This window comes from Pelecanus crispus, chromosome 5 (assembly GCF_030463565.1).
Source record: "Pelecanus crispus isolate bPelCri1 chromosome 5, bPelCri1.pri, whole genome shotgun sequence".
NCBI lineage: Eukaryota > Metazoa > Chordata > Aves > Pelecaniformes > Pelecanidae > Pelecanus > Pelecanus crispus.
Window position 1 is genome coordinate 22,796,800 of NC_134647.1, and position 23,501 is coordinate 22,820,300.

The 23,501-nt window shown below is 39.7% G+C and overlaps 2 protein-coding genes across 2 annotated transcripts; one reads left to right on the top strand and one right to left on the bottom strand.

Moving 5' to 3' along the window:
• Positions 1–549: 549 nt before the first annotated feature.
• Positions 550–4,643, bottom strand: SPC25 (SPC25 component of NDC80 kinetochore complex). Its single transcript, XM_075711530.1, has 7 exons — positions 4,558–4,643; positions 4,056–4,213; positions 3,902–3,967; positions 2,952–3,098; positions 2,692–2,796; positions 2,286–2,384; positions 550–683 (listed from the first exon to the last, which is right to left on the bottom strand). The coding sequence occupies exons 1-7, from the start codon at positions 4,596–4,598 to the stop codon at positions 550–552; spliced, it is 750 nt and encodes a 249-aa protein (XP_075567645.1). The 5' UTR covers positions 4,599–4,643.
• A 7,294-nt stretch (positions 4,644–11,937) lies between these two features.
• G6PC2 (glucose-6-phosphatase catalytic subunit 2) lies at positions 11,938–19,497 on the top strand. Its single transcript, XM_075711082.1, has 5 exons — positions 11,938–12,155; positions 12,488–12,597; positions 15,770–15,881; positions 17,704–17,819; positions 18,986–19,497. The coding sequence occupies exons 1-5, from the start codon at positions 11,938–11,940 to the stop codon at positions 19,495–19,497; spliced, it is 1,068 nt and encodes a 355-aa protein (XP_075567197.1).
• Positions 19,498–23,501: the final 4,004 nt, after the last annotated feature.

Consider the following 23,501-nt stretch of genomic DNA (forward strand, 5'->3'; position numbering starts at 1 on the left):
TCCAAAACAGGCAGTAAAATACATAGTTTAACAGATGAGAAGAAAAACAACTCACATATACTTTCTGGTATTATCATAAAGCATTTTCATACAAGACAAGGTAAAAATTAAGATAGTGACCTGTGACACAGGTAACTAAAGTAATTGCTAAGCTCCAGTGCATTATTTTGGTAGGTTTCAGGCCCATTCCAACCACATACAAACGTGAAAGACACTTCTAGGCTTTTGGAAGAGAGACATAAATTACAGAAAGTACTTTCTTTTGAGTATTTCCTGGGGTGGTTAAATAGAGATCATTACATCATTAAGCTACTTGATGCTGGATGAAAATCTACATGTGTGGAGACATTCAGTTAAGGAAGTAGTTGATTATACTGTTGTTCGAAGAATCATCCAAAATGTCTCTAGATGACAGTGGACTAAAATACTATTTTCATTATCTTCTTTATTTAGAAATTAGAGTAAGACATGGATAAATACATACTTGCACAATACAGGAAGGAAAGAAGAAGAGTGCTCTACAGCTGGAAAGAGAGGTATAAGCTAGTTTTATGCAGACTGTTTATAAGATAAAGCAGTGAAAGCTTTTCTGATGTTGGCAACAAATGCAGAAAAATTGTTAGTTTCTCTCACTTTGAGCTGGAACTCTGCTATACAGTCCAGAGGAGGAGTACAGGAAGTCACTGAAATGACACAAATTTCCAAAAGATTAGACTATTAAGAAAATTCAATATTAGTGTTTTTCCATGCTTATAAAATACAGATGTAGTTTGTTATCTTTGTATATTTTAGCTTCATCCAGTATTATTTTTCAGTAACTTATTAAGTCATTTTCTTTTAGCAAAGACAAAGCCTAAAAGAACACACAATTTCTTTTTTTTTTTTTTTTTTTAAATTTCCAGACCTCCTATTCAGGGCTGTGCTCCTCCTTGAATTGTTTCCAGTAATCCATAGCCTGCTCAAAAACTGAAACACATTCCTAAACATTTTTGTTGCTCTGCAGGCAGGCAGACTGAAAACTGATGTAGCCCAGCATGTGATAAACTTTTAACTTCAGCACAGTTTAGATTTGAGTTAGTGTTGTGGTTTAACCCCAGCCAGCAACTAAGCACCACGCAGCTGCTTGCTCACTCCCCCTACCCTGGTGGGATGGGGGAGAGAATCAGAAGAGTAAGAGTGAGAAACACTCCTGGGCTGAGGTAAGAACAGTTTAATAATTGAAATAAAATAAAATAGTAGGAGTAACAATATAATAATAGTAATAATAATAATATACAAAGCAAGTGATGCACAGTGCAATTGCTCACCACCCGCTGACCGATGCCCAGCCAGTCCCTGAGCAGCAATCGCTGCCCCCCGGCCAACCCCCCCCCCCCCCCCCCCCCCCCAGTTTATATACTGAGCGTGATGTCATATGGTATGGAATAGCCCTTTGGCCAGTTTGGGTCAGCTGTCCTGGCTGTGCCCCCTCCCAGTTTCTTGTGCACCTGGCAGAGCATGGGAAGCTGAAAAGTCCTTGACTAGCATAAGCACTACTTAGCAACAACTAAACTATCAGTGTGTTATCAACATTCTTCTCATACTAAATCCAAAACACAGCACTATACCTGCTACTAGGAATTAACTCTATCCCAGCTGAAACCAGGACAATTAATAAAACCAGAAATCTCTTCAGTCCATACCTAGAGGCATAGCAGAGCAACAGTAGCATCCGCCTAGAAGCTACTCAACAGAGTATTTAAATTACCACTGTTGTTCTTTGTAACTGAAGGAAGATCCATATTGCAAAAACGGCTTTAAGATCTGAAGGGTTGTACCCTTGCAGAAAGGGAATGCTGGATTTTAAGTTTTAAACTTCCTCCTATGTCACAGAACTGTAAGGGTTCCCCACATAGTAGGGAACCTCATTTTTTCTGCCCTCTAGGCTTCTCAAACAGGTTGAAATATGCCTGTCAGCATAAATGCTCCAGCATAAAGGGAAGACGCAGCAAACTACAAACTGGAGTATTTATCTATGCCTGTATATCTCTACTCTCTCCTGCTTTGCTCAGTACGAAGTAAACAGCAACTGCACAAATGGGAGTGAAGATAAGCAGTTGTATTTTCATATAAATCAACAAGAGAAACTTCATTTAAAAAAAAAAATATATTACCATTGCAAGATTCTTCATTCAGAAATTGGAAGATAAAGGCTACAACTAAACTGTACTTTACTCCTCTCCCCCTTTTTTCAAATAAGGGTATCAGATTCTGTCCTCTTGCTTAAATATTCAGAATTCACATACCTTCATAATCTCCCTGTTCATTTATGGAAAGGGTAAACACATATGGCTTGTCAGGATCTTTGTGGTCAATGTGTCTGAATATAAACTGTAATTGTTCATCTAAAGAAAACACAAACAGAATTAATTAACACCATTAACCTCTGCTGAAGAGTCACAGTGATGACTAAAAATCACACTATTAAGCTACATTTTCACTTAATATTCTTAGAATACTTATAAGTTTTGGAAACCTGACCTCTTAAAAAGATAAATGCATTTTAACATACCACATTCTGCCATTTGAGAGACAATGGGTCTTCAACTGAAGAATCGCCCCAGCCCAGGTAAGCTAGGATGTTCTTCAATGCACAATCCAACATTAACCACATTGTATCACATGGGAACTATGAAAACTACAGAAACTTACTGTGAATTCTGCGTATCTCCAGTCCAAGCCGCTCTTCAAACAATGCTTTAGACTTGCACAGTCGTTCCACTCTCTCCTTAGTGGCTTTGTTTTTAGAAGATATTACTAGCATTTTAAAAGCCACCATAAATATTGAAGTAAAGGTAAAACAAGCACATAAAAAAATAGTTAGAACAGCAGAAAATCCCATCAAGAGCAAGTGTTGAAAACAATTCGTCCTCTAATTAAGAAAATCTGCTTATTATCCTTTGCTTGCTTACTTTCCTTTTTCTTCATCAACTCTTCTTTAAGCTCTTGGATGCTGTCAGTTAAGTCCTTCTTTTGTTCTTCTTCCTGATTTAGGTTAGATTTTATTTCTGCCAAATGCTCTTGATTTTCTGATATGCGTTGGCTCTGCTGGAGAATCTCTGAAATGAGACAAGAAAACATGAACTTATACAGATGATTAATTAGGTCCCCGCTATTTAGTACTTATCTATATAGTTTGAGATGACTCATTTGAATAAAATCTAGTGAAATGCATGCTATCTCAGTTGAAGAGAGAAGTCAGCATAATTATACAAACAGCATCAAATAAAAGCTTAAAGCGAAAGTTATTCAAAAGAGAAGCTACTAACTAGGGAGCTCCTCTGATACTTCAATCAGATGCAATTTGTTTCTGGTGCCAGAACTATACAGATCCTCAAAGTAGGAGGATGGTGAATCCTGTCCACAGACAAATAATTTGACAGAAAGCAAGGAATGGAAACACAGACTGATATAAGAGTTGCAATTCTTTTTACATGATATTCTGAAGTTTAATTACAAAATTCAGAGAAGTTAATCCTAGATTGATAGGCTGACTGTATTCTATTGCTAATATGGAAGAGGCATAAGTAACCCCACAACACTTAACTTTACTAGGCATTTAATTTCCTTTTCCTATTGTCAACAAGTTCTGGTACTTTTTTGTTTTACTTAAGCACCAAAAACCACTATACAGAAAACTTTTACCCAATCTTTGTCTTCTTGCATCATCAAGGAAGTTTTCCAACAAATTGCTTTTGACTTGCAATTTACATCCCATAACCAACCAAATACATTTGGTTTAAATTCTACCTTCATTCTGATGTTATTTACCTTTTAAAATGGGAAGTTAAACACATTTATTCAGCTGTATTAAGTTAATTTTAGAAATGTTAGACACAATAAATAAAACACCATACCATACCATTGCTATACTCCTGAATTTTATTGATCATCCGGTCCCCTTCTTTCAGCTTCTTGGACCATTTTTCTGTAATGGAAAGTTATTTCCGTTATCTGAAGAAGTTTGATGATAACTTGGAAAAAGTAGAGGTAACAGGGACATAGAGCCTTTTTACCTGAAAGCAGTTTTATGGACTCCTTGCATGAATCTCTCAGTGCTAAAGTCTGATTGATCTGTTCAGTGCCATAAGTGCTTTTTAATTTGGTCCAAAACTCTTTCATTTCTCTTTCAAAGAGAATTATTTCATCTTCTGTCTTTATATTAGCCATAGTGCTGCAACAAACACGTAAGTGAATAAATACAGTGTCACGACACACAAGACAATCGCGGCAGCTGTAACTCACAACTACAGCATAAACCTTCGGGGCAGTTTTTATCCGCTTGGCTTGTTATTAAAACCTCTTCCCGTAAGTTGTTTTTGTTGTTACTGTTACAACAAGCAGGAAGAGCAGGAGCTACGTTTCTTCTGCTACTCCACCAGCGATGGGTTATTTGCGTCAGGAGGAGGCCCTGCCCTGTGCTCGGGACCGCCACCCGCTTCTAGGGGCCCAGCAGCCCCCAGCGGCACCGCGCCCTCCTGCCACTGGGGCGCTCCCACCCCTTCGCCGTCCTCCCGCAGGGCTCGCACCGAGCCGGGGCCCCCTCCCCACGCTCGCATCCTGGGCCGAGGGGCGGATGAGGAGCTTCCCCCCTTCTCCGCCCGGCGAGCGGCGACGTACCGAGGCCGCCCGCACCCACCAGCTTTCAAACGGCCGGCGCCCTCCCGCCTCCCCAACGGCCGCTTTCTAACTGGGCACCGCCTCTCGCCCGCCTCGCAGCAAGCGCAGCGCTGATTGGCTCAGCCATCCTTCCTGCTGTGACTGGAGCCGCAGGGCATGCCGGGAGCTGCCGGCGCCGTTGCTGTGGTAACGGTCCCCCTGGGGCGAGGCGGAGCTGCCATGATGGGCAGGGCCGGGCGGCGCTGCCGTGCAGCCCCTCGGGGCTTGCGGAGGCGGTCGGTGCCGGTGCTGTGAGGAAGAGGCAGCTGTGAGTTCCTCTCCTTCCCCTGGGAAATGCCTCTTAGGATTAAGACGTTTTCTCAGGGCCCGCTGAGGAGGCGGCGGCCTGGCTGTTCGCAGCGCCGGGGAGCGGGACTGGTAGGGCGCGGTGAAAAAAAGCCTGGGGCGGTTTGTGCCATTTACTGTTCCGTGCTGAACGAAACCACGCTCGAACTGGGGAGCAGGCTAGCTCCTCTGAAACTAGAACGTGTTTCCAATGTCTAGTTTATTCACGGAACATACTTGGGGTAATCCAGTCGTTAAGTTTTGTGACGCTCTGAATTGCCTTTTAATTCCCCAAGCCTGAAATCTCTCATGAGTTTATCTTTACCTATTTTTATGATAGCTAAATAATAAACAATGACCTTTAATCTTTAGGGTAGATCTTTATGATCGGAGACTGACATGCAGAGGTAATTGCAGTCCTTTCTGGTATGAACAAAACCACAATACAGTAGTTGTGTGTGTGCCCATTCAAATACTTGTCATAAGCCTCTGTCATCGTGAATGTCCTCCTTACAATACTGCGCCTAATTTTTTTCCACTTGGGTATATTCCCTTTTGGCTCTGGATAAGCACTAGTTTGTGATCCCAGGTACCAGCCTTCAGTTCATCGTGGAAGCTACTTACTAATAATTTTGTTATCATAGCTAATTAATTTCTCCTAGCTTTAATTTACTGCAGTGGTATTTAGATGATCTCAGAATAATGCAAACTTAGTAAAGGTTTGAGGATTGCTCTCTGAAACCATTAATTACTCGTTCCCCCCCACACACACACCTGGACCCAAAGCAAAGTCTGAGCTGACACTACCAACTATTAGTTGCGTTAGTCGTGTATGAACTGTTACTGCCAGTGGATAGCACTTCTACCCAGCTGTATTTCTGTCTCATTTGACTCAGACACCTGTGCTCCAGATTTCACAGTTTCCTCAGCATTAGTCCTAAAACTAATTATTAGACCACTGTTTCTTAGCTGCTTCAGATTCAAATGCACTGAAGTTGGGCTGGTTCAAGAGTGATTACCTAGCCACACAGACATTTGGGCATTATGAAGCCTACACCTTAAGGCTTTTTTTAACTAGGAGCATTTCTGTCTTTTTCCCAGTCAGACTGAAATCTAGCCAAGTGAATGCTGCCAGTATGAAGCTTAAATATTGCCCCTAACATCACCAGCCTTTGTTATATGAGCTCATAACTTTCTGAATACATGATTTTCCCAGCCCCTGGAGTTTAGCAAATGCAAGTTAAACGAATCTAAACAAATCCAGAATTCTAATTAATAATGTTTTGGTGGGTTCTTCAGTCTGGTGTCTTCTGAATCCTTTCATTAACATAGATAATAGGTTCACCCCACAGTAGCTGGGACTAGCTCCAAAATGTTAGGTATCTTTTTTCATCAGTGAAGTTTTTCTAGATTTCATTAGTCCTATTCCTTTGTTTTAGACTTTCACCAGCCGAACACTAAATACAGCCCCGTGACATTTACTAGCACAATCCATACCTTAATTGATCTTTATTCTGACTGATTTGGGAGTCCTTTCTCAGAGTTTTCTGGAGACATGAACTTACACTATAACCTATCCTCAACCTTACTTTCCCACTATGAACAAACTCCACAATCAGCTTACCAACTGCATGTTTAAATGAAGCATGGTGGGTTTAGCAGATGCTAGTTTTCTGTTCAAACTGACAGCTCTTACCAACCACAAATAGAAATGTGGCTTCATGACACAAACTAGCACAGGTCATATGCTTCTTAAATCATCTGTTAGGTCTGATGCAAGAGGCTCTGTAGTCAGAAACGCTGGCACCTAACCTTATCATAACTCCAGCCCAGACACTTGTTCTGAATTTTTTTTTTTTTTTCTAAATGTCTGTCATATCAAACCACAGGGTAGTCATGGATGGAAGAAAGTTTCAACAGCCATTTACCCTATTTCTAGCACTATGAGCTTTGCTGGAGACAATGTAATTGTACCACGTACCCCTTTTCTGCATTTGCCAGCTCTTTGTGGGTGTCTTTGTAACCCTAGGGTACCTGGTTAAACTTAAGGTTCCAAGATGTACGACGACAGCAGCAAGGTGACAACCTGCAATCGAACTGAAGGGCAGGCTAGTGCCAACAAAGACCTGTTGCTTTATTTTATTCCTAGCTCAAAGTCCATACTGGGCTATTCCAGTGCTGGGTTAAGGGGTAGTTGAGAGCTATAGTTCAGGGTGGGAGAGCTACTGCAGCTTAGGAGGAAACTGCTAAGGGAACACAAAATTGAAGAGCTGGTGCTAATAAACAGACTCAGCTACTTCTCTTGGCAAGTTTCTAACCTCACTGGGCTATGTTTGGCATGGGGCTAGTTTCAGGGATTAGAGAATGGCAATAAATAAGGGAGTGATCTTACTGCAAAAGGAACCAAAAAAATGCAGTGGAGATTGTTGCCCTTACTGGTCCTGACTCCATTTCTGCTTGTAGTTTATAGAACTTGAAGGATTTTTATTCACTGTTAAACTCTAGGTTGTTTGTAATTTCTAAAAAGTAGCTCTTCATACTTAAAATTATAATAACTAGAATTCCTTAGATGTGACTTTTTCATGAACATGCCAGAATTGTATTCCATGCATTGTTTGTATCATTTGCACTGTTACACATACACACACAAATATAAACAAAAATTAAGGTCTGGCAGTTACTGTTACATTGCAAACACAAGGTTTGTTAGTTTCCTGTATGCGCGTAGTTAACTTTATAGCAAGGCATAATGACAGTGTAGTAGGTAGGAAAGATTAGATTAATAAGCTGGCAAAACCAAGAGAAAGCAACTGGTTCATGTTAGCATTTGCTAAACCTCTGCTGGTCAGCACAGCCCTAAAGAAGCCTGACCTTATCTAGGGCTGTCTGGGTCCAATGAGGAATGCTTGAGGGAATGAAATATGGAAAGAAAGAACAAACTTCTTGAAAGAGTCTTCTCTTCCTAAACCTAAAATTAAGATGTACCTTTTCAGTGTTCCATTTGGAAAGTATTCATACCTAAGAAAATAGCTGTCAGCTGTTGTACACAGTGTCTACTTGTGAACTTACTAAATTGCTAGTTAATCCTTGCAGCTGGTCCAGTGCCAATGAAAACACTGATGTGGAAATTAATGTTATTGCTCAATTAACTAAGCATAATGTACCAGAAAGTTAGGCCCAGTACATAGGCCTCCATTAACAGCATTTTAGAAAATGTTTGCTTTGATGGCTTTTCCTTCCCTTGCAAACATTTGCTTAACAACATCTGATATCCGTTATGTAATATTTGCTTTAATATGTAGGTGTAAAGTAGCTGTAAACATGTTATCCTCCCTTCAGTGGGTCATCAACATGATTCTTGTTTCTACATTATTACCAAGAATATATAAAGTTTTGGATAGTCTCTGGTTTTGTATGTCTTGGCAAATAAAATAAATCAAGAAAATATCAATAAAGTAAAAACTAAAACTCTTTATATGAATAGATAGCATTTTAAAGGGGTTTGCACTAAGAACTCATTTGATCATGTGAAGGCCAAACCTTAGTTCTGTAATATCAAAACAAGACAAAGCTTTGATTTAAAAAACTTAATTGCATACACATTCTGACCATTTTGTACAGATCACTATTTTTCCTCGCAATTCTACATACTAAAACACAGCAAATAGTTTTATTTCATATATTATCTCAAGTGACTTTGAAATACTAAGCTTATTGCAGAAGCATTTTGCAGTGCTTTGCATAGAAAAGGAGGGTAAAGAAAGCTGATTGAGGAAGTATTTCTCCTTTGTTAGTTTAAAGAACTTATTAAATATAGTATTTCAAGACATGTTTCACCCTCTTTTCTCTGCTGGTTACTAGAGCTAGGAAAGTCTTTAGCATCTCAGACTTTTATAAGTTGCCAGATATCACAGGCAGGATAAGAGATGACTCGTGTCAGCTGTTGATTGCCTCTTGGATGAAGCAGGATCATGAGTGCTTCCAGGCACAATGAGAATATCATCTGAACTGCCTCTCCCACAGAAACCTACTCACCTGTTCCAAAAACTTCCTGCTTTCTGTTTTGTAGACTCTGGATTTTTTTTTTTTTAAAACATGTTTTATGTGTGGTGTGGTATGTCTAAGATGTGGATGTAGGAGCTTCTGAAACAGAAAGAATGTAGGAAAAAATTAAAGCTTATTTATATTTGCTGTTAGCTGTTAGTCTTCATCATGTCTAAGGTGTTTATCTTTCTATCTAAGCAGAAAGATAATTAGCAGCATATGAATCAGCAGCAAAATCTTTAAAATTAAAATTAATATCAGGAGGCCTTTAGCATTTATACTAAAAGAGGTTGCTGTACTGAAACGTTGCCAAGACATACCTTCAAACATTATATTAAAAAAGTTTCTGGAGAACCAGTGTGCCTGAGTGGTTCTGTCTGAAGAAGAGTTCAGCCTGAGCAGATGCAGCACTATCCTAATGGGTGACATGGGTGGGTTTTTTTATATTTATAAACAAAACAGACACACAAATAGTTATTGCAATGGTCCTGCGTCAGAGAGGCAATTTTTCTGATAAATAACAATTGTGGCATTAAAAAGGGACTGGAAGGTGATCTATTTTATTCCTTGGTAGACTCTCCTGAGGACATTAAATTGTATCTTGATGGAAACTTACTTATTGCAAAATACTCTTCCTAATAGAGCAATAGTTGTTTAGACTTAACCTCATTACAGTTGCTGTTTTAACTAAGTACTAGAAGCAAGATGGCTGTTACTGAGCCACCAACTGACTTGACATTTACACTCAGGTTTAAAGCTAATTATTCTTTATAAACTAAACTGAAAACCAGAAGAAAACCTCAGATTCTCCACACTTTTGCATACTGAACCCAGACATGTATTAAAAGAGTGATTTTTATTGTTGTTGTTATCGTAAGTCCTACTTATCTTTAAAGGAGAGATACTTTTGCAGAAAAAAAACCAATGTAGCAAAAGGACATTTTCTCTAGTGGTAAGGTATAAAAAGTTATTTGAGAGAGATGTTTCTAAACAAGTAAGTTCTTGGGAAAGAACTGGGAGAGGGAAAATAAGTTCCATCTGTTCATTTATATGACAGTTCCCTTGCTGGACACTCTGAAAAGCTATAAGCTATATGGCTTAGCAAGAAAAAACCTCCCAAAATATTTGCAGCTAAGAAACTAGGAAATATTTATTATTGAAATATCCTGAAGTTTTGCATTTGGAAGGGTTTTCCTTGAAATCGGGTGATGCCAATTGAAGTGAATAATTCAGTCAATGTACAGAAAAATATTATAGTAGTTATTCAGAAACAGTGCATAGAATTTTAAATCTCTTTTTAACGTCAAGGTTTTCTACATGGCTCAATGCAACTGGTAGCAATAAACATATAGGACTTAAATCTGCTAAAAAGTTTCTACAAACAGACTATTAATAGCTAAAGTAAATGTGAGATTGTGTCAGGAAGAGAGGTCTTCTAAGTCCATTTAATTGTCAAGCCTTATTTGCTGAATCTACTCAATGTTTCCATGTGACTTCCCTGACCACACATCATAAAGCCCTGTTAAGCCGTTAAGTCTCTCTTCAGCAAAAACAGTTAAGTAGTTCATATCTTTGTCTCCACATCTTGTATAGTTTAGCTTTAAGTGCCACAGAGAAAGCAGTAGGGAAGGGCGCAGTGCATACGTACAGCTGCTTTTGTTTTCTGCTTTTAATTGTTTCAGATACATAGATAATCTTTAATAGAAGATATGAATATGAGAGCCTGATAACTGAAGTTTTCCTCTTGCCGCTCTGATGTTATCAGATGATGGCATCATCAGACTTTTGGTATCCATTTAATCTCTTGTGGAAGAAAGTTTATCATGTAGCCACCTCACAAATGAACGTAATCTTCTCCTATGCTACAGTTATTAATACTAATATTGATAAATCTGATGTGCTAATACATTATTTGCTGTATACTCTTAAAATCCTGCTATCTGGCAGAATCTCAGTTTCCTCTTGGCTATTCGCCCTGGAGAACCCAGGTGCTTCACTTGGGAATACTTCAGGGAAATACTCATAATCATCTGTTCCCAACCTTGCTCTGGTTTGCAAAGCAGGTCTCATTTCTGCTAGGCTGGGCAGCAAGAAGGGGGCCGCAGCAGGTCAGGCTTCAGCTCCTTCTGGCAGAGGTGGGTAGGACTTGCCTCATGCAAGCAATATGCGAGAATGGCAATACTGAATGAGATGACTCAGAGACTAAGCTTCATCTGCATTGTGCCCTAGACTAGCATGGCCTCTTGTATGAAGGAAACAATTGTTTTTCAGTGCTTTGAGGATATCGCTACTTTAAAAATTAATCTAGAGCTCAACAGCATTCTTGATGTATGGATGGTGGTTGTCTTTTCCGTGACTGAAAATGTGTTGTGCAAAGTATTAGATGCAGCATGGTGGCCAAATTCTATTCCAAAGTGAAATGTACGGCTTTAATGACAGTTCTGCAAAGACCAATTATTTGTGTATTCTTTCTATCCTTTATACAGGCAACACTTAATGAAGTATACACACTGCTAATGCCCATCCTGCAGAGAAATGAACTGTGAAAAAATTCAAGCAAACATGTTCCAACTGTTCATACAAAGGATTGCCTAAGTCACGCATTGTGTTTCCACAAAACTTTCCCCACAATTTACTGCTGCTCAGCATGTACTTCACTTAGTTTCCCCCAATTAAAATTTGCAAACAGAAAAGCTTTCCAGTGCTAACAGACTCATGTGCTTTCCCGGAGATTTGGACCCACGTGTTCCAGGAATGGCTGGGTACACCACGGCGATACAATATAAAGGCAACGTCAATCACCTTCTCTCACTTTTTAATAGCTCCCTTCCATGGTTCTCATTCTCCACCACTAGAAACTTAAGATTAAAGGAACTTTACTATATTTCAAGTACAGTTTAATCCATTAAGATGGATGTCCTTCATAGCAATGGCGTGCTTATCATTCAGCATTTACAGAGGGACTACAGGGCTTACCAGGATTTCCTTAATTTTATGTCACATGTTGGAGATCCCAGGAATATATTCTCAATTTATTTTCCTCTTTGGTTTCAGCTCAACCAAGTGGTTGGTACTAAAATGATATGGGTGGCAGTCATTGGTGATTGGTTCAACCTCATATTTAAATGGTAAGAAGTTGCATTTATTTTAAGATTTGGTATTTTTAATGATGGTTACTATATGTACCTCAAGTTTAGAAAACTTTCTGTGAATAATGTATTAGTAGACTTTCCCCTGTAATTATAAAACAGAAATTCACAGTGAAGATATTTAAGGTATGTTTGAAATGACATTTTGGTAAGACAAGAAGAACCTGTAGAACTATTACAGAATAATTTTGGCAATATAGCTCTTCATATTCCTTGTAAGATTATTTATCATGCTTTGCTGAGGCTTTCTTACATAAAAATCTTTTTAATGTGTTTCTGCTTCATTTTATTTTATTTTATTTTTTTGTCAGGATTTTATTTGGCCATCGCCCATACTGGTGGGTGCAAGAAACAATGATTTATCCCAATCAGTCAAGCCCATGCCTTGAACAGTTTCCTATAACATGTGAAACTGGACCAGGTAAGGAGATTACATTGGTACATTTAACAGAGATAGCGGCTTTTTGCAGGGACAGGATGTGACATATGAAGATTTTACATGATATACAAATCTCAGAGCTCATGTTTAAAATAGCACCAAAACAGAGAAAAAGAGAAAAAGGAAGAAATAAAATGTGATAAGTATTTGATTGCTGTATGTCAAGAATGTCTACTTCATTGCCTTTAAACAGTGCAAGGGATGGGGGTTTGCTCTAAAAATAACTCCTACTAGAATGAACCAGCGTATTAGAAAGGAATTTTCACATAACTTGTGTCATAGGTTCAGAAAGAGTAATACACCTGTTTTGTGATGTCATTTTTAGGAACAGTTACAGTGCCAATGACATCAGCCTGGGGAGAGAAGTTTCAGAGTGTTCCAAAACAGAGCAGGGGGCTGTTGAGTTTGAGGGCTTGTGCACTATTGAAAGTATTATTCAAACCACAAAAAATAGTAGGTGTTTCAGTGTAAATAACAATAGTATCAGCAATCGATCACATAACGTATCACAAGTAGAAAATGGGACCACTCTTTCCAGAACCAGCCACTGGCACTGAATATGTGTGTGGGGGTATGTGTACAAATATACGGAAAAAATAATTCTTTAACAAAATGTACCTTTCCAATGTATTTTTACTTTTTTGTATCTCATTGTCTTCTCTGTGGAACTCAAATGCAATACTGCTGAAGTTAAATGAGCTTATGCAACCCTAATATGTGAAATAAGGTAAACTTGCTTGGAGCTGACTGACTGAATTTAGTTTAATTCATTGTACACTAAATATATTGACTTGGAAAATGAATGTGCTTTGTGCCTCGTTAATGCCACTGCAAACTTTAAGTGGTTTGCAGAGCTGTATTTTGTTAACAATATCCTGCATTATATCCTATTGTAATTTTGAACAAGAAGCTTAAGCCCTTGTATCAGGCAGGGTGTAATAATGCCTGGTCTATACGTGATCTGCAGTCTATTTCAAGTGAACTCATTTGGGATCTAACCCAAAGTATTAAGGTCCTTCAGGTCTTTTCAAAAGACTTCAGAACTGAGCCCAGTCAGCACCATGTAATTCCAAGCCCTGGCTAAGGAACCAGTCAGAGTGTTTCATTTTGATTCATTGAACTAGAAGGCCTTTCTTCCTGTTACTTTCTTCCTGAAGTAACAAGTCATTCCTATTTCTGTCCAGTGGGTACCACTGTCATATTGATTCCTTATGTGCGCTTATAATGACCTCATTTTCTCCCGCTTCCAGATTTGCCCTTGACCATTGACAATATCTGTCACTCACCTGTTGCAGTCAGTGCAACTGTTAGGTGCACAGTCATTGTGTGAGCTTGCGTGGTACTTCACACACTTTTTAAATATGCCATTTATATGAGGAGAGAAGCAGCCACAGACGTGAGAAGGGCATATCCAAATATTGCTAGGATGGCCTGAACCCCAAACTCTGCAGCTCAACAAAAGGGAAAGCTGAGGGAACTTTTTATATGACTACACGCCAAGCAATCTAGGACCGGAATTTGGTTTGTACTTCTGGAATGAACTGAACTAAAACCCTGCAGCCATCTTTTCTCTGGTATTTGAAAGGTTTTGAGAACGTAAACCTTAAGGTGGAGTTTATGCTGTTTCTAGGAGATAATTTGCAGATGAACTATGAAACATTTTTCCTAGATGACATTTTCCTAGATGACAACAAAGAGAAGCTTTCCCAATGCTGATATACAACCTTATGGTTTCCTTATCAGTGATATTTGTTTTGTTGTGAGGTTTAGAAGTGTACATCTGTTAGGAAATTAACCAAAGAGTTGCTAGTGTGACTACTAAAGATACTGCCAAGCAGAATACCAAAAATGAGTGCAGGGAGTCAGAAATAATTGTGCTTATCCTCCTAGACATTCTTGCTTTGCTGCTTCACTGAAATATTCTTTGGCTTAGCAAACTACTATATAGTGCTGGGTCATAACACATTCTTCAGCCAAAAGTATTTCTTCTGCCAGTGAAAGAACCCTGTCCCTTTTACTTCTCTTGTCTCCACAGAAAGCCAAGCTGTAAAAGTCTGGTATAGAGAGATTCCAATGATCTAATTTTCTCTCCTTCCCTATTTCAATTTGTTGTATGTAAACCTGGTGAACAGGGGAAAAGAAGTGACAGAATTGTTTTAGGAATCATTTCCCTTGCATCTTGCCAGCATACATTAGTTTTTGATGATTTTCATGGTTGTAGGAACTTCTCTGTGGCTTCATATCATTTCCACTAAAATTAAAATTTCATTCATTAAATTAAAACAAATTACACTTCTGTTAGTATACCTGGACTAAAAAGAAATCACTATTGATCTCTATATGAGAGTGTGTTCACTGTTATAGACTACTGAGGGTACAGTAGTCCAGTATGTCACAGCATCATTTCATGTGCCAGTTCCACTGATAATCTGTTTCCAAGCTAGTGGACATTGTACAATGCCTTAAAATTTATAAAATAAATCAAACTAAAGCATAAAGACACAGTTCTTCCATCACACTTCAGATACATTTCTAATTTTATTACAAAACTACCTAAAATGTGAATTACCTGGACTGTAATATTACTAATGAGACACAGAATCACAATCACAATTGCTAACGCTGTGGTAATTGGAGAAGCAGATAAAAGGCAATTTGGAAGGGCCATCTAAAGTTATACTGGTACTTTAATTTAGAATGTTACAAACAGCTAAATCTCCATTGCTCCCCTTTATTATGAGGTAGCCCATTCAAAACCTATCTCATCTGATCCTCATATATATCTTCTACATTGTATGCTACATCCCTAAGAGGGCCTTAGGTGCTCTGTTTTTTACATCACAATCCAAATCTAAGTAATGGAAAAATACTATGCTTTCCAATCAAGATACCTGCTCACACCAATATAAGATGGTTAAGCTGTTATCTACTTGATTTCAGACAAATATTTTGGGTTCCGTATAGATAAATCTTCTGAAAAATTCATATTGAAAAAATTAACTTTTGAGAAGCAGTTGACATTCTTTCAGCCTTTGTTAACAATTTTCTTTCTAAATGATTAGGTGCCTGAGTTACTGCCAGTAGACATTTTGTATACGACAAATGTTGCAGTCATAATTTTTAAGCTTGACTATTTCCTTTTTGTTTTTACTAGGAAGCCCATCTGGACATGCCATGGGATCTTCCTGTGTCTGGTATGTAATGGTCACAGCAGCGCTTAGCTACACAGTTAGATGGAAAGATAAATCAGCAGTTACCCTTCACAGGTCAGTGTCTTTCCATTATTCTAACTCATACAGATACTTTATACACATGCTGTGTTTTTAATGGACTTATTTTAACCAAATTTTCATAGTCTGTTTTGTCCAGTTTGTAAAAAAAAAAAAAAACCAAACCTTTACTATGATCTACTTCAACTGAAGAAAAAGAATATTAAGAGGATTTACCATTTCTATAGGTTGGTATTCATTAATTTATAGTCATTACAAACAATATCTCTGAATCAGCTCCTATTGTCACATCACATGTCATGTCACATCTTCAGCGTTGGAAATTTCGAATTCTATTAATTGTCTTTACATGTTGGATCTTTTGGTTAATCCATAAATTTACTGCTTTGATGGTAGTCCTTCATACCACATTTTAAACTAAATGCGCATAATGTTGGCAAAGTTCAGTGTAACGTTACTCAGCTCTGTGGGGAAGTCTTACAATTGCTTTGATGGCTGTTCTTTCTAAGCCTGACAAGGTTGTTCTTCTATGTGAATTTTGTCACCAAATAGTTGAACTTTTGCATTTAAGTATGACTTCATGACGAAAAATATGTTCAAGGTACTAGTGCTAATTTTACTTGCCATTGATGACTTTCATCACTAAAACCACAGTGGTGTCTTGGACCTGAAACTACTGGGGTCTGTTCCTGCAGCCCTAGATGTGGCTGCAAGAGCAACCACTCTTGCTAATTGGGCCAAGTGCTGGGTCCTGCACTTGGGTCACAACAACCCCATGCAACGCTACAGGCTTGGGGAAGAGTGGCTGGAAAGCTGCCTGGCCGAAAAGGACCTGGGGGTGTTGGTCGACAGCCGGCTGAACATGAGCCAGCAGTGTGCCCAGGTGGCCAAGATGACCAACGGCATCCTGGCTTGTATCAGGAATGGTGTGGCCAGCAGGAGCAGGGAGGTGATTGTCGCCCTGTACTCGGCACTGGTGAGGCCGCACCTGGAATACTGTGTCCAGTTTTGGGCCCCTCTCTACAAGAAAGGCATTGAGGTGCTGGAGCGTGTTCAGAGAAGGGCAACAAAGCTGGTGAAGGGTCTGGAGCACAGGCCTTATGAGGAGCGGCTGAGGGAACTGGGGTTGTTTAGCCTGGAGAAGAGGAGGCTGAGGGGAGACCTTATCGCTCTCCACAACTACCTGAAAGGAGGTTGTAGTGAGGTGGGTGTTGGTCTCTTCTCCCAAGTAGCTAGCGATAGGATGAGAGGAAATGGCCTCAAGCTGCGCCAGGGGAGGTTTAGATTGGATATTAGGAAAAATTTCTTCACAGAAAGAGTGGTCAAGCATGGGAACAGGCTGCCCAGAGAGGTGGTGGAGTCACCATCCCTGGAAGTGTTCAAAAAACTTGTAGATGTGGCACTTTGGGACATGGTTTAGCAGGCATGGTGGTGTTGGGTTGACGGTTGCACTGATGATCTTAGAGATCCTTTCTAACCTTAATGATTCCTAGTTTTACTTTTATGAAAAATAATCCAGCCACCAAGCCAGGAAACATGAAATTAATTATTACTTTACCCTTAATTGGTTTAGTGGCGGACTTGGTAGTGTTGGGTTGACGGTTGGACTTGATGATCTTAAAGGTCTTTTCCAACCTAAATGATTCTGTTCTGTTCTGTTCTATTCTATTCTATTCTATTCTATTCTATTCTAATGGTTTAGTCCTGACTTCCAGTTTTTAATAATCTGATTCTAAACTTATCTACTTGTAAACCTATTCTTGGTAAAAATATGAGGCTGACGCAAAGGGGCCTGATGTAAATTACTAGGTGATTATATCTTGTCTTAATTTTTAAGCGTCTTCCTTTTCCCTCTTAGATTGACGTGGTCATTCCTCTGGAGTATTTTTTGGATTATCCAGATCAGTGTGTGCATCTCAAGAGTATTCATAGCAACACATTTCCCTCATCAAGTTATTCTTGGAGTATTTGCTGGTAATGCTGCTATGTTTTCCTTTATTTTCAACATATATTCAAAATCTGAAAAAAATTAAGTATGAGAAAAGGCAAGAGATTTTTAGTAGTGCTACTCAGCTTGCAGCTGTAGTGGTGCTCTCCGCTCTCTGGAAGATCAAGGATTTGATGATAGTCAAAAGGTAAAATTAGTGAGGCAGTATGTGTCTGTTGTCTTTGTAATTCACACAGGGAGTGAGTGCTTCTCTGTGTGCCAGTTGATGCTGTCTGGTTTGTACTGGCTGCATCTGATCTTTATCTGCTGCCTGTTTGGAAGGGATCAGAGAGGAAGTTTCTCCTATATGGCCCTGACCTTTCCCCTCAGGACGAAGCTATTTGGTTCACTTCAAATGGTGTCTTGGCGCAAACTAGCATGTGTACCAGTGTGGACAAGCACAGGGCCAGAGACCTGGGGCAAAACAGAGAAAAAGGCAGATTAGCAGTGCAAACTCCCCAGGGTGGTTTAAGAAGCTAAAGTACGTTTCTCAGAGTTGCTTAAACATGTTTCAGATTGGTATTTAGGGAGTTGAAACTATGAGCAATCTCTCTAGTAGCTATCTGATTTTAAGGAGGGTGAGCGGAGCATTGAGCAGGGGCTGTCTGCTCCTGCTCTCTTTCATGGATGCAGAGCAGCCTGGGCAGGACTGGCTAACAGCTTGCAGTCCAGCTCTCCCTTTTCACAACCAGGATAAAATGAGTAAGAAAGAAGGTAAGTGTGTTCTGTGTCTTTTCCTTCAACACTCAAAGCCTCTGTGGGAACTGGTATTGAATTCTGCATTGCTGGGGCCAGTCTTTGAGTGGAGGACTCTTGGGAAAAAGGAATGTTCTAGTTTACATCTAATATTTGATAGGTTGTCATCTGGGGAATTCTGTCAGGCCTAAGGCATGCCTCATACCAAAAACGTGTAGTGCTTGGTATGTAATTTCTTTTTTTACAAATTAGCAGTTTTGAGTGGGAGAACAGGTTTTGCAATGTACTACAGAAGGGGTAAATTGTGTGTGTCTGTATATATACATATATATATTAAAAAAATACATACATGTGTTATTCTGTCTTCAAAAGTCAAATTCTACAGGGGCACTGTAAAAAGTGCTTCTTCAAAGTATGAGTGTGTTGTTTCCTGTAACACTGAGTTTCTAATCCGCAGGCATTCTTGTGGCAGAAGCATTTGAGCATACCCCTGCTATTCAGACAGCAAGCTTGAGAATGTACATCAAGACAAACTTGTTTCTTTTCATCTTTGCCCTTGGCTTTTATCTAGTCCTTAAGCTTCTTGATATTGACTTGCTATGGTCTGTTCCAAAGGCCAAGAAGTGGTGTGCCAACCCAGACTGGATAAACATTGACACAACTCCATTTGCTGGACTGGTGAGGAATTTAGGTGCACTCTTTGGCTTAGGTCTCGGAATTAATTCGGAAATGTTCAGCATGAGCTGCAAAGGTAAAAACAGCTGTAAGATGAGTTTCCGCATATTGTGTATAGCTGCTTCTTTAGCTACACTGCAGCTGTATAATTTCGTTAAGATACCTACTCATATTGAGTATTTGTTCTACATTCTCTCGTTTTGTAAGAGTGCAGCTGTGCCTCTGACTGTAGTTGCCTTGGTTCCGTACTGTGTCCACTTGTTAATGAGGACAACTGAAAAGAAACTTAATTAGATAAAGTTTCCAAATGGTTAGCAATGTGGGGATGGATATGAACTGTTCAAGAACCCTCTGCAAAGGCAGTTGTGCTGACTCATTTTAACCAAGGGGGATGCCACTGCACCTTTGGTGTGCTCCTAGTAAGTAACCAGTACATTCACAATCAGTACATTCAAGCATGACTTTGGCAGCTCAGAAATATTAATTGCTGATTTTATTCCTAGAAATATTGCAACCACACTGCAGTATGGTTAGAAATGACCCAATATTCTGGGTCATAACAACGTTTTAAAGTATAATCAGCTAGTTTTATTTAGCTACTTGGTGGTCTTTTAGTTCTGTCCATCTCCAGCTAGATGGTGCTTCAAGCCTCAGTTGTATATAGTGATACTCAATATTTAATTTTTTTATATATAGATATTGTGTGTTAAACTGCTAGGTAATGGTGTGACAGTATCACACCACGTACAGCTGTACCCAGACACTGTGAAAAAGGCCAGCACAGTTATAAACAAGGCTTTAGATTTAACTTATTGAGCTTCCTGAGCAAACCAGCTTCTGATTAAGCCAGATGAGAAAAAAAATAAAAGTTTATTTCAATTAGACTCTGTAGAATATATTTTTTGCATTACTGTGTGATTTTTGTCATTTGTGCTTTTTGAAAGTGGTCATATAGATAATGAATGATACAGATTACATCTTTGATACTGAAAATGCATAAATACGGTGTAACAAATCTTTGGGTTCTGTACATGTACACAGAGCAACAAATGAAGAAAGTTGTCAATAATGAAATTATCTCTGCATATCACCTGAAGAATGTTGTTCATGCTCCTGTATTGCCAAGGTAAATTAGTCTAGTTCTGTCATTTCGAGAGTCACAAGCTTGAATCACTGTTCGTAGTTGTGTAAATCATGAAAATGTGATTGCAGACTAAGTCATTGCAAGTTTATATTCTTGTCAGCTTGGTTTACCTAAGCACACATATAACTAATATGTTATATATAAGTTTGCTGTATAAAATGGATGCTCTAAATAGGCAAAGGCAGGTACTTTCCCTGTTTATTCATTTTTTAACACCTAGTGTTGCATATTCCCTTTCGGTGCACAATCTTTAAGCGACATTTTGCTGATACCATCTCATAATACTTAGTGTACAAGCAGCATAAAGCTGTAATATGGATAATGAGGGCTGTGTGTGTGTGTCGTCTGATAGCAATGAGGCTTAGAAGATGTAAACATGATATTGCTTCTAGACTTCCAGTTAGTTGTGGGATAATTGAAATGGAAAGAATCTTACCTAATTGGGAAAACAAGGCAATAGTTTGAGTTGGCCCTTGGGAATGAACATGATACAAATTACAGAAGCAAATCTGAAACAGGCATCCTTATTTAAGAGCCTAGTAAGACTACCTACTTTAAAAAGTTATTAATCTGTTTTTAACAGTCTGAGGAGCATTCTGCTTTATGCAACTCCTGATGCCTTCTGTAATGATTCTCTGACCTCTTTTTCCTGCAGCAGCTGGCCTGAAACCAGTCTTTTCAATAATTGTGACTCCTTAAGCAAAATGACTAAGCTAATGGGACTAGAAACAAATAATGAAGAACAAAGACAGCTATGACAAAGATTTCTCCTGTGTTCAAGATGCTCTGTGGTTTGTTATTCCCTACCAGTGAGGTGACCTACAGGGGCATCACAAAACGCTAGAAGGTTGGTCTAGCTGTCCTCCTGTTCCTCACTCCTGGCCAACAGCCGGGGGTTCTTTGCGCACAGCCATCTGTGGCTCTTGCAGCAGTGTGTGGGCCTACTGGCAATGTTGGCTATTTTAAGCTGGGAGTTATGGGCAGACATCACGTTTCTAAGCTCCTACCACATGAAGGTCTGTGCTTCCCAGTACTGATAGAGAATCTTGGTGCCTGTGTCGGGATAGACAGAACTATTAATGTAGAATGACAACTAGCATTTCTGCAGTATTCTTCTAAGTACTGTACAGGCAAGAAGACATGGGCTCTCACTCGCTTTCTTGGAGTGTCCTATTAATTCAGCCTGCAACTTCATAGAATCATAGAATGGTTTGGGTTGGAAGGGACCTTAAAGATCACCTAGTTCCAGCCCCCTGCCCTGGGCAGGGACACCTTCCACTAGACCAGGTTGCTCAAAGCCCCGTCCAACCTGGCCTTGAACACTTCCAATGATGGGGCATCCACAACTTCTCCAGGCAACCTGTTCCAGTGCCTCACCACCCTCATAGTGAAGAATTTCTTCCTTATATCTAATCTAATCTAATCTTATATCTAATCTACCCTCTTTCACTTTGAAGCTATTACCCCTTGTCGTATCACTACATGACTCTGTAAAAAGTCCCTCAGTGCTTCAAGGAAAGGGACAAAGACCAGCTTCCTGTCTGAACCACCTTTTATTCTTTCTGCAACTATTAAAACATTACTAAAACCAAGAATGGTGGGAAAATTGAGTAAATTAAGTTAGTTTAATTTTACCAATAACTTCAAAAATTAACTTGTTGATAAAGTAATGGCAGTAGAATAAGACACTTGCTGAGCAGCTGAGTGTGTTGTGCTATAGAGTTTTGTGCAACTGCCTGAAGAGTCTCCAAAGAGGGCTCCTGAAACTTTAGATGGAGTTAGACTTTTCCAGAGTGGTGGAATAAACAAGAGTCAAGATATAATCTTGATATTTTCATAGAATTAGAACTGTAAATCAGGAGCCAGCCATTTAGATGATACAGTGAAATAGGCCTACATGTCCCTTAGTCAGGCTTTAGTGAATTTATCACAGCTGAAAATTACATGTCAAGCCTTATTAAATAAGATTGTGTGGCACCTTAACTAAGAGCTATCAAACTGTTAAACATTTAAACTGTAACTTCATCAGGCTTTTGCAGCTGTTTATATGGTTAATATTTGGAACAGATACAGAGCATATACACTTACATGATGGTGGGCTGAACCACTCAATCTGGCTTGGGCCACCCTTTTGATTTAAGCTTTTCCTATGTAATAAGGAGGGTGGAAAGTGCTTGACTGATCCCCTTGCTCCCACTAATGGGATCCCAGGAGCAAGTTAATCTTTTATGACTTAGAGATGCCCGAATTGGGATAATGCAATTCCAAAAGTCCTTCCATCTGTCTGCAGAAAGATTCTCACTGGTCAGGAGTTACATGAAGTGTCCCTCACTCCTCATACAAACTAGCTGACAAGTTGGCATTACATTCAGTTCACAACACTCACTCTTGCTAATATGCAGCTTTTCGTCTTCCCCATTCCCCGTTACGCCTTCCTGTTGGAAGGACTCTGGCTGCAGACAGGCTGTTCCTGCTGAGAGTAGTCTAGTTGGAGCAGCGGCTGTATTTGCAGAGCAGTTCGGTGTCATCCCAGTAAGCGTCATGGTTATACTTACCCAGAGGAACAGGGTGGTTGTAAAACCAGATAATGCAGCTGCCATGGACCGTGCAGAGAAACATACAGCAGGAGACACCAAACGACACCGTTGGCTACTTCTGTCAAGACTAGTAACTCAGGGCTGGCTCTGAACGACATAAGCAAACTCCTTTGGGTCTGCTCCAGGGTCTTGTCACCAAGCTCCAGGGCTGGGAGATCTTACCTGTGGGGCAGCTGCAGAGGAAAGGCCAGCCCAGCTCTGCACCAAGCAGCCCATCAAGGATTGTTGCTCGTGCCCAGACACACCGCGTAGCTCCACTTGCACTTTAATCCCCTCACACAGGTACTGAAGGGCTGTGTAATCAACTGGTTGTCAATAGCACACAGGTATGAAGTGGCAGGAGATGGCACCCAAGAATGTGTAAAACTGTTTGTGTGCACCGTGAGTGCCTTCTGTTATACAGGCATACTTCCCAGTACATAGCTCCCAATATTTACTAGCTGCCTAAAAATAGGATTATGTTATGACAAAGAGCAGTAGTAGTACCACCCAGCCGGGCCCAAGTCGTGATGCTCCTGCAAGGAGATGGCAGGCTCCTTTGCAGGCAGGGACTGGCA

Coding starts and splice junctions, on each gene's coding strand:
- SPC25 (XM_075711530.1), bottom strand. CDS start 4,598: ATGCGAGCGTGGGGAGGGGGCCCCGGCTCGGTGCGAGCCCT. Junction 4,214..4,557: donor CCCGGCTCGGTGCGAGCCCT/GCGGGAGGACGG, acceptor TGTTTGTTGCAG/CACTATGGCTAATATAAAGA. Junction 684..2,285: donor TGAACAGGGAGATTATGAAG/GTATGTGAATTC, acceptor GTGTCATTTCAG/TGACTTCCTGTACTCCTCCT.
- G6PC2 (XM_075711082.1), top strand. CDS start 11,938: ATGGATGTCCTTCATAGCAATGGCGTGCTTATCATTCAGCATTTACAG. Junction 12,156..12,487: donor TTCAACCTCATATTTAAATG/GTAAGAAGTTGC, acceptor TTTTTTTGTCAG/GATTTTATTTGGCCATCGCC. Junction 12,598..15,769: donor AACATGTGAAACTGGACCAG/GTAAGGAGATTA, acceptor TGTTTTTACTAG/GAAGCCCATCTGGACATGCC.